At 40.8% G+C, this 11,293-nt stretch overlaps 1 protein-coding gene across 1 annotated transcript; it reads right to left on the bottom strand.

The window, feature by feature from the left end:
• Nucleotides 1-7,134: 7,134 nt before the first annotated feature.
• LOC135537350 (tumor necrosis factor receptor superfamily member 5-like) lies at nucleotides 7,135-10,888 on the bottom strand. The gene is made up of 7 exons (XM_064963542.1): nucleotides 10,659-10,888; nucleotides 10,278-10,403; nucleotides 9,896-10,030; nucleotides 9,686-9,773; nucleotides 9,514-9,584; nucleotides 9,311-9,433; nucleotides 7,135-9,121 (listed from the first exon to the last, which is right to left on the bottom strand). Exons 1-7 carry the CDS (start codon nucleotides 10,798-10,800, stop codon nucleotides 9,003-9,005), a joined length of 804 nt encoding a protein of 267 aa, XP_064819614.1. The 5' UTR covers nucleotides 10,801-10,888; the 3' UTR covers nucleotides 7,135-9,002.
• Nucleotides 10,889-11,293: the final 405 nt, after the last annotated feature.

Below are 11,293 nucleotides of genomic sequence, written 5' to 3'. Positions count from 1 at the left end.
TTCTCCACCTGTCTTTCTCTCACAGGGCACTTCGGATCCCCAGTTGCGTGGGTACCCCCACAGTTGAGGTAGAGTGCTTTCTCTATTCAACCTGTACACTCCCTCTGACTATACCTTCCTGCACATTTATCAAATTGTGGGATCTCCCTTCTACACACTGCTGCAACATGTCCGAATCCTTGGCACCTAAACAACTGTAGCGGGTTTGGAACATAGGCCTTCACTGAATAGCAAATATAACCTAACCTTATCAGGTAGAAACTCTGTATCGAAGCTAGACAAGACAGACAGGGTATTCTCAGTCTTGCCATTGCCACCGGGACTACGTCTCAACAAACGGCTGGAGTCACAAACAGTAGGAATATTATTTTTAATTTGATCCACATAAAGCTACACCACTGATCACCCCTTTGCTCTCCCTGCTCCGAAGAGCAAAGCACAACACAGGTTGAGCCCCGAGACCCAAGATTCGAAGCGCCCACTTCCTCTGTGCAGCGGATACACAAAAAATCTAAACAATTTCACTGCTCGAAACTTTCCCAGATGTAACCATTGCCAGTTAGACCATTACCCAGCTTGACACAACGTATGGGTCGCCCCAAAAAAACAGGAATCTTACTGCTACCGGTCAAAAATCATCTCTGGTAGAATTCTCAGGGCAAACGTTTGAAGTCTCTACCACACCTGCTGTCGCCGCAGGCAGGCTTGTCTCGAGCAAGGTGACTTTTATTAATATGTTTGCCTCTATTTACCCCCCCCCCCAATGAAATGCTAATTAGCTGCCAAACAGAACTGCGAATAGCTGTATCAAGCTTCACTTCACTCCCCAGGGCCATGATGATCTGTACGAGAATCGAGGCAAAGGTAATAATCTCTGGATGAACTATGATAGCTAAATTTAGTAAATAAATTAGCGGAAATTGTTTAAATTGACCATTCTGTGAACTTTCTTGGGCAAGTTTTAAATGTAAACAATACCTGTTATCTATCTAGCTAGCTCAAGGTTAACTAGTTAGCAACATTAGCCTGACTAGATGGCTACATTAGCAGTCTATTTGTCCAGCCATTGTCTAGCATGAGAAAATCATAAAAATGAGTTTAACTTTTATAAACCAACAGTCTAGCCTGCTAGTTAACTAGCTAGCTAACATAGATGGTGAAGCTATGCATTCTTGATAATGTTTGTTTGTGTCTGTGGGTGAGGGGTGACTTGTAGCTACCCTAGATAGCTGTATCATTTTGGTCTGGCTTTTTGAGAGGTGTCAAAGGATTGATGGATTGATTAGCATCCTCACAGTTTCCTTTTTTTTACCTTTATTTAACCAGGCAAGTCAGTTAAGAACAAATTCTTATTTTCAATGACGGCCTGGGAACAGTGGGTTAACTGGCTGTTCAGGGGCAGAACGACAGATTTTGTACCTTGTCAGCTCGGGGGTTTGAGCTCTCAACCTTGCGGTTACTAGTCCAACGCTCTAACCACTAGGCTACACTGCCGCCCCCCTTACTTTACTGCAGGACAGCAGATAATAAGTATAGCTAGTAGGCAAGGTTATGTAACCTTATTTAGTCCTACCTGCTATGGTGGGTTTGAAATTAAATGGTATTCACATGTTTGTTTTTGTGGTAGAATTACTGTTATGTTATTGACGCCAAACCGTACAAACCTTATTTGCACCTCCACTATTCCAGACCAATGTGTGTGCCTCTCAACTAGGTAAGCTGTTTCAACCTGGAACACTATTCTCCTGCTTTGGTCTGTTTTAGTCATTGCAGGAAGTAAAATTAATGTGACTCGTTTCAGGAAACTAGGCATATGTCGCGGGTCACTACTTCACAGGAGAGCCATTTAAACGTAAACTTCTTTTTTTTAAATCAAAATGCGTTTTTGTTCAGAAATGCTTCTTGAACATGTGAACTTTCATGTGCCTTAATAACAAACTTGTTTGCTATCTGTAAATACGGACAAAATTGTTAAATTACGAGCCTTACCCACAGAATTAGGTCCTGGATGGCAGGAAGCTTGGCACCAGTGATGTACTGGGCAGTACGCACTACCCTCTGTAGCACCTTATGGCAGGATGCCAAAAAGTTGCCATACCAGGCAGTGATGTAACCAGTCAGGATCCTATCAATCAATACATTTCAAAAGAGCTAAACAATTTGTTTTATTGACTACGTCCGACCTAGCTCGCTCATTAATGTCTTAATCAAAATTACGGATTGCCTCTTATCCGCTTGTTGTCCCCTTATGCCATAGTTTGTACATCTCAATTGTCATTAGAAACCACATTTGGTTAAGCAAGTCAGCCATTTTAGCAACAGTATGTTTTTTTAAAGGCAGTAAATGAGACTGAATGAACTGTTTTGCTGCCAGGCAAGGCTTTGCTGATAGCCAGGTGTAGCAGTGGTAAGATGTTGGGCCTGCTGTTGGGACAGCTTTATGTAGGCCCTAACAGTTTGTGGGCACCGTTTGTCACCGTTATAGTACAATTCATGTGTTGTTTAGTGTTTTGTTGTGTAGTGGCTTTGCTGGCATGCATCCCACTTTTATTTTTATTTTGCCCCATTTACATGCTAAAATTGCCACTGTTTCTGTACTATGTGTTAAATTTGGAGGGTGGGATACATTTAGATGATTTTGATATACACTGAGTATACAACACATTAAGAACATCTTTACATGACAGATTCACCAGGTGAATCCAGGGGAAAGCTATGATCCCTTATTGATGTCACTTGTTAAATACACTTCAATCAGTGTAGATGAAGAGGAGGAGACAGGTTAAAGAGAGATTTTTAAGCCTTGAGACAATTGCGACATGGATTGTGTACGTGTGCCATTCAGAGGGCGAAGGGGCAAGACAAAATAAGTGTGCATCGGTTTGCGTCAAGAACTGCAACGCTGATGGATTTTTCACACTCAAAAGTTTCCCTTGTGTATCAAAAATGGTCCACCACCCAAAGGACATCCAGCCAACTTGACAGAACTGTGTGAAGCATTGGAGTTAACATGGGCCAGCATCATAGGAGGTTGGTCGCAACTTAATTGGGGAGAATGGGCTTGTGGTAATGACTGGAGTGGAATTAGTAGAATGGTATCAAACACATGTTCTGCCATTCCATTTGCTCCGTTTCAGCCATTATTATGAGCCGTTCTCCCGTCAGCAGCCTCCTATGGCCACCATCCCTGTTGAACACCTTGTACAGTCCATTCCCCAACGAACTGAGGCTGTTCTGAGGCAAAAGGGGGGGTGCAACTCAATATTAGGAAGGTGTAACCAATGTTTCGTATACTTAGTTTATAATGCATGCTCCACTCTCAAGTTGAAGTTGAATTAGTTGACTGATGCCAAGGTGGCGGCTGTTAAGAAGGGAGCAACTGTGGACCAGAAGACTGCAGCCAAGGCAGCACTGGTCCACACCTGCCCTGTCTGTCATATTGGTTGGTACTGTGGGGGGAGTTCGCCCAGGGAGCCATACAAGCTACAACCGCCACTGTCAATCATAATGGAGAACAACAAAGGACTAATCACACATCCCTGGGGAGTGGCAGTTTTGTCTAGATGGGATAACAAATGTACTATTCGTAGCAGGTTATGGGAACTTTACGCAGCAGCTTAGGAGAATGAACGTAGCAGGTTAGGATAATTAGGTTTAAGTTAAGAAAAGGGTTAGGATTAAGGTAAGCTTAAATGCAAAAAAATCTACTTTTGACGATAATTTGACAAGAGCTATATTTCTTCTACACATGACCCGCATGGACACTTCAATAAATGCATGCTCTCTTCCTTTCTTCTGTCCACCCTTCCTTCCGTGCCCCTTTTCCTATGCTCCATCCAATTTGTATAGATTTGCAACACTGTCAGGATGTTCAGCAGCCTATAGTCCACTGCTTAACAAAACTAATCACAGAAAGAGTCAGTCTATTCATTTTTTAATTTTTTATTCTGAATCCCAAAGAAAAAACTCTACATGTCGGCTATAAGCCTTTTTAAAAGGTCACTTTTCATAGGCTATCATACCAATTTATACAGTTATTTGACACAATAGCCTACATATTGTGAAAGGGATAGTTCAACAAGATTACAAAATGACACATTTTTTTCCTTACCCTGTAAGCAGTCTATGGACAAGGTAGGACATCCATTCATGCTTGGGTTTAGTTTCCCTGGCACTGTTTCCACATGCTAATGTTTTAGCATTTGTTGCACAAAACCCATTGAAGTCTTCGGACCCATATTAGCAATTTTGGCACATCATGACCAAATAATTTGATAATGTCAAACATTTATTGTGAAACTCAAGTCATTTATTGATGTTTTGAACATGATGCCCCAAAAAAATGCTAACCAATGTGTCATTTTTCTAATTTTTGGTGAACTATCCTTTTAATGGAACTTTAAGTTAATATTGGGATTCTTTAGAAAGCGTAAAAACTGCATTATATGTGAAAAAAAAGTAAGAAAGCTATATAGAATAATACTTAGTATTGATGAAAAGACTGCACAAATAAAGGAAATGGCAACAAACAAGAGAGCAGGGTAGCCTAGTAGTTGGACTAGTAACCGGAAGGTTGTGAGTTCAAACCCCCGAGCTGACAAGGTACAAATCGGTCGTTCTGCCCCTGAACAGGCAGTTAACCCACTGTTCCCAGGCCGTCATTGAAAATAAGAATGTGTTCTTAACTGACTTGCCTGGTTAAATAAAGGTACAATTTAAAAATAAAAATTAAAAATAAAGATTACAAAAGACAAATTATAGCAGGCTAACTGCAAAACAAATTGTAGAAGTAGCATTTGGTCATTCAGGACTAGCTGACATGCTACCCTGAAGTCAAAGCACTCCTGCAAGCAGATGTAAGATATCACACAGTGGAGATGCTCGCCATGGACAGCAGAATCTGGCTGCCATTGTCCTTGGTTTCAGCCATATATATCTGGAGAACTGATGGAAATACTTGTTGCAGGCAGTTCACTGAAGGCTGTTTTTAACACATCAGTACTTGAACTTGAACTTTACATCTGAATACTGTAATTAATTTGAGAATAAATTGTAGCCTATGCTATGTGTTACAAAGTGTTCCAAATAGACCGGGACACAGTATCAACAACTTAACCAACTCTGTGGTCTTGTTGGGTCTTGTTCCCTGGGAAAATCACAACAATTCCATGTGTACCACACTTGTTTGTGACCAGGTATTACAAGCTATTTAGAAGCCTCTAAAAATATTTCACACGATAGAGGAATTGGTGTTCTTACTGTGTCAATGGTTTGCAGTGGTGTCTTTTTTGTTTTCTTGAGTACGGCAGCTCCAAAAGGCAGGTGTTTTCAGTCTAGCTCAGTGCTTTCTGTGGAGGTGGGGCAAGGCAGCAGAAAATACGGAGTGTTGTGCTGTGATTGGCTCAGTGTTCTGTCACTCATGGGTACACTACATCACCGCAAAGTCTAACGGTAGACATCGAAAATTCTAACCCTTTTGGGTGCTGCCATAGAGTTACATTAGAAGAGTCAATCCAAGAAGGTGCTCATCGGCCATTGGACAGCAACATTACACAACAAGTTGGAAATCGCAAATTCAACAATTACTGGTTTAGAAGGAAGTGAGCTTCTATGATTGGCGTGAGGCACATGGGCTACTAACAGCTTACTACCTAACATACACGTAGTATTACTTTCTTAGCTACAGTATACATATCTCCCTGACATTTTTGGACTCACCTTGTTGAGATATGTATACTGTAGCTAAGAAAGTAATACTATGTGTATGTTAGGTAGTAGGCTGTTAGTAGCCCATGTGCCTCACGCTAATCATTTGGTCCCTTTTCCCCTCTTAATTTTGCCTACTGTTCTGACTTGGTGGTGCCCATGTAGCCTATAGCCTGTTTTAGAGAAAAGTAATCATTGAATATTGTAAGCGCTTTCGTTGTCTGCTTATATGCCCACGTTATTTATTCTGCGATTCTGACGTGGTGTACAGGGAGAATACTGTAAGAATGGCCCATGTTCTGAATTCTGTCGCTGTACATTTCAAAAGTCGTGAACAAATAGTTCTATTGACAACATCCATCGTAGCTCGCTCATTCATGTCTTAAACGGAGTTACGGATTGCCTCTTAATGGCTCATTTTTCTCTTATGCCATAGTTTGTAAATCTCAATTGTCAGTAGAAACCACATTTGTTTAAATAAGTCAGCCATATCAACTATAATTTTTAAAAAGGCAGTAAATGAGGCTGAATGAAATGTTTCACTGCCAGGTAAGGCTCCGCTGATAGCCGGTGTAGCAGTGGTTAGGTGTTGGGACTCTGCTGTTTTGGACAGCTTTCTGTAGGCCATAAGAGTTTGTGGGTGCCATTTGTCACTGTTATAGTGCAATTAATGTATTGTTTAGTATTGTGTAGTGGCTTTGCTGGCATGCATATATTATTTTGGGGGGATTTGTTTGCCCCACCAAGATTTACATGCTAAAATCACAGCTGAAAAGGGTACACTGAAAGCAGACTGGGCTGACATACACATGACTAGGGGTGTGGGGGTCATTACATTTTGTCACCCAACAAATAACTGTCAAGTTTTGTCAAGCAAATAACTGCCAAAAATGTTTATTAAAAATTAAAAACGGAAATAACTTATCTACATAAGTATTCAGACCCTTTGCTATGAGACTCGAAATTGAGCTCAGGTGCATCCTGTTTCCATTGATCATTCTTGAGATGATTATACAACTTGATTGGAGTCCACCTGTGGTAAATTCAATTGATTGGCCATGATTTGGAAATGCACACACCTGTCTATATAACATCCCACAGTTGACAGTACATGTCAGAGCAAAAACCAAACCATGTGGTCGAATTAATTGTATGTAGAGCTCCGAGACAAGATTATGTCGAGGCACAGATCTGGGGAAGGATACCAAAACATTTCTGCAGCATTGATGGTCTCCAAGAACACAGTGGCCCCCATCATTCTTATATGGAAGAAGTTTGGAACCACCAAGACTCTTCCTAGAGCTGGTCGCCCAGCCAAACTGAGCAATCGGGGAGAAAGGCCTTGGTCAGGGAGGTGACCAAGATCCCGATGGTCACTCTGACAGAGCTCCAGAGTTCCTTTGTGGAGATGGTCGAACCTTCCAGAAGCATAGAACAAGAAGGCCTGCCCACTGTTAAAGCTCCCAATTCACTGTTTTATTGACAACATTTCGATTCGAAACAGATCTTCATCAGGTTCAACACACTGAGTGTTCACATCCCAAAATATAGACATTTCATCTCACATGACCATTGCGGACATGACCCATGGCGGGTGCTATTTTTTAAATTATATATCTCTAATAATTAAATAACAATGAGATGGGTACATGTAATGGTTCCAGAAAATAATATATATTTACAAAATGACCAAATGGGTAACCTGGAAGGAAAGACAAATCAAAGTAAAGTTACATATTTAGGTAAGAAATGGTCTGATCCCGACGGTCACTCTGACAGAGCTACAGAGCTCCTCTGTAGAGATGATAGAGCCTTCAAGACAGACGTCAAGACAGTGTCCAGACGGAAGCCACTCCTCAGTAAAAGGCACATGACAGCCCGCTTGGAATTTGCCAGAAGTCAATACTGACTATGAGAAACAAGATTATCTGGTCTGATGAAACCAAGATTGAACTCTTTGGCCTGAATGCCAAGCGTTATGTCTGGAGGAAACCAGGCACCTTCCCTACAGTGCAGCATGGTGGAGGCAGCATCATGCTATGGGGATGTTTTTCAGCTGCAGTGACTTGGATTCTAGTCAAGATCGAGGGAAAGATGAAGGGAGCAAAATACAGAGAGATCCTTGATGAAAACCTTCTCCAGAGCGCTCAGGACATCAGACTGGGGTGAATGTTAACCTTCCAACAGGAGAACAACCCTAAGCACACAGCTGACTGCTTTGAAGAATCTAATTTATAAAATATATTTTGATTTGTTCAACACTTTTTTGGATACTACGTGATTCCATATGTGTTATTTCATAGATTTGATGTCTTCACTTTTATTCCACAATGTTGAAAATAGAAGAGTAAAGAAAAACCTTTGAATGAGTTGGTGTGTCCAAACTTTTGACTGGTACTGTGTATATATACAGGCCTCAACTACTACCCTGAGAGCACTTCATTCAGCATATCATGAGGCCCCCAGGTTCATTACCAATCAAAAACGTCTAACATGTCATTGTGATCTCTACTGCGCCGTTGGCAGGTCGTCATTGACCTTGCGTAGTCTTAAACACAGGTATACACTGATTTAAAAGGCCATATTTGGTATAATGTCACTATCGCTGTTCTTTTTTAATCAGGTCAGTAAATAAATATAGATTACGGTCCTATTCTCATTTGCTTTCTTGCAGTACCAAGAATTAGAACAGGTCATGGTAGTTTTAGTTACTCATCTCCGTTGTCCTGGAATTATCTCCTGAACATTTTAAAATGAGATGATCTAGTCACGTTGGTAGAGTTTAAAACATCTTGGTTGATGTAAATATCATAAAGTGTAAATGTCGTTAGGACAGCTGTTTTTTAGTTGACATTTGTATTTTTTTGATGTAATATGTAATTGTGTTACTGTATGTGTGTTTAATGTTTTGTTGAATGTTGTAAGATGTTTTGCCTGAAACTTTGTCCCCCCTGTAGCTGTTGGACCAGGTCTCTCTTGAAAAATAGGTTTTATCTTAATGTGAAAAAACCTGTAAATATAAAGGTTAAATAAAAAAAGAAAAATGTTGGGATTCTTTAGAAAGAGTAAAAACAGTATTAATTGTGCAAAAAAAGTAAGAAAGCTATATAAAATAATACTTAGTATTGATGAAAGACTGCACAAATACACGAAATAGCAACAAACAAGATTACAAAAGACAAGGAAATTATAGCAGGCTAACTGCAAAACAAATTGTAGAAGTAGCATATAGTCATTCAGGACTAGCTGACATGCTACCCTGAAGTCAAAGCACTCCTGCAAGCAGATGTAAGATATCACACAGTGGAGATGCTCGCCATGGACAGCAGAATCTGGCTGGCATTGTCCTTGGTTTCAGCCTGCTGGATGAGCTGGCTTCCACTCTCCTCTTTTGACAGTGGGAAGCGATGTATATCTGGAGAAGTGATGGAAATACTTGTTGCAGGGCAGTTCACTGAAGGCTGTTTTTAAAACATCAGTACTTGATCTTGAACTTCACTGTAATTAATTTGAGAATAAATTGTAGCCTAAGCTATGTGTTCCAAGGTATTCCAAATAGACCGGCACACAGTATCATCGACTTAACCAACTCTGTGGTACTCACTAGCGTTAGGCTTGTGCCTGATTCTCCTGATGCAGGCATAAGTGAGGAACACCAAGAGGACGACAGCAAAGAAGAAGAGGCCAATGGCCAGAATGTAATGCCCATCCTCTTTGTTTCCTTGCTCTGATAAACAGAAAAAAATGATTACAACCCAAATACATTTCTAATACCTATGAATTGCTTGACTGTAATTGCCAACATACCATATATACCACATTTTGAGTTATGGGTCTTGTTCCCAGGGAAGATCACAATAAATCCATGTGTATCACACCTGTTGGCGACAAGGTATTACAAGTTATTTAGGAGCCTCTAAAAACATTTCACACAATAGAGGAACTGATATTTGGCTATTTTTCAAAACTGTGTTCTTACTGTGTCAATGGTTTGCAGTGACCCTGTTCGGTGTCAGAGTATGTGTTATTAGGACATGGGACACATTTCCAAGTGTATTCCCTGGAACCTGCCATTGGAAAACATACTTTAAAAGTTCGCAGTAGTATGGAGATGGCTGTTGATCCTTTCGCTACATTTGTAAATATTCAGTGACAAGTAGTGAGGAAGGAAAATGAATGAATGTCTTACCTGTTCTCTTCAGTTCCTCTCCCTTGCGGCATCTCTTTTCCTTTTCACAATTTGAGCAGACATGGTCTGAGCACAGGAAACCAGAGCCACACAAACAGTTTGCGTTTGCGGTTGGGGTGCATGCTCTTGCATAGACTGCCCAGAAGACCAAAGAGAGAAAGAAAACACCTAGGTGAGAGTCCAATAATTCAGTAATTGGATTTCCAAACAATGACATGAAAAGTGTGAGCCCCAGAAGCTACCACTTTCCTGACATTCTTTCTTTCCTATAGTATCATTACTTGTTTTGACCATTTGAGGGTCCATCAACAATCAAAGTATAGGATGCTAATATTTTTCAGAGCTAGATTTGGTTTATGTCACCTCTCATCTCAACCCTTACCCTGTTGGCATTTGAGGCATGGTTGACAGTTCTCTAAGCGGTCACTGAACTCAGAGTAGGAGTCCGCTGGGCAGTCACCACATTCGGTTTTGGCATGAGTGGTGCAGTGCTTCTTCAAAAATGTGCCTATGAACCAAAACAGGATTGTATATCATAATCACTACCACTCACAGAATCACTCATTCAATATTTCTTTATATGTCTTATACATCAAGCAATCATCACACAGGGTCCAACTAACATTTGCATAGATCATTTTCGTAATAATTATGATTTTTTTTTAAGGATTTCAATTGGTATAATAATTTGATATCATATGTTCAGTTGTTTAATCCCATGGTCAGTAGTCTACTGAATTGTCGTTAAAGGCTAAAAACAAACCTGGTGGACAAAGTCCACAACATCTGCCATCTTTTTCATACATATCATTGCATTGTAGATCCGCTGCTAAACCCATAGTCCAAAAACACAGAAGACATATGATTGTCATCTGTATGTATTGAGTTTCCATAATGTTAAGCATCTTCTCCTTTCAACCGTGGGGGTTTTATTTGCTGTGCACAGTGACGTTGCACAGTGGCGTCAGGTATCTCTCTCTCTCCCTCTCTCTCTCTCTCTCTCTGTCTCTCTGTCTCTCTCTCTCTGTCTCTCTCTCTCTCTCTGTATGTCTCTCTCTCTCTCTCTCTGTATGTCTCTCTCTCTGTGTCTCTCTCTCTCTGTGTCTCTCTCTCTCTCTGTCTCTCTCTCTCTCTGTGTCTCTCTCTCTCTCTTTCTGTCTCTCTCTCTCTCTCTCTCTCTCTCTCTCTGTGTGTGGGTTTGCCAGTGTGGTGAGCTTTTCTGTGAAAAGGTACAGTGAAAGCAGACTCTGCTGACACAAACATGACTAGGGCTGTGGCGGTCATTACGTTTTGTAGAAGCATGGTTAGGCTGTTAGGCTGTTATGTTATCCAGAGCATTGGTGACTGCAACTGTGCTGCCAGCAACAATTTGAGTTACGCTTTTTTGCCAACGTTTAC

Source organism: Oncorhynchus masou, unplaced genomic scaffold, assembly GCF_036934945.1.
Source record: "Oncorhynchus masou masou isolate Uvic2021 unplaced genomic scaffold, UVic_Omas_1.1 unplaced_scaffold_7552, whole genome shotgun sequence".
Taxonomy (NCBI): Eukaryota; Metazoa; Chordata; class Actinopteri; order Salmoniformes; family Salmonidae; genus Oncorhynchus; species Oncorhynchus masou.
This window is presented reverse-complemented; position numbering and strand designations above follow the sequence as displayed.

Bases quoted from the DNA above. Each gene is read 5' to 3' on its own strand.
- LOC135537350 (XM_064963542.1), bottom strand. From the start codon at position 10,800: ATGCTTAACATTATGGAAACTCAATACATACAGATGACAATCATATGT. The intron at 10,404-10,658 runs GTTTGTTTTTAG...TTTGGTTCATAG, and splicing joins TTGTGGACTTTGTCCACCAG to GCACATTTTTGAAGAAGCAC. The intron at 9,585-9,685 runs GTAAGAACACAG...TGTCGCCAACAG, and splicing joins CACTGCAAACCATTGACACA to GTGTGATACACATGGATTTA.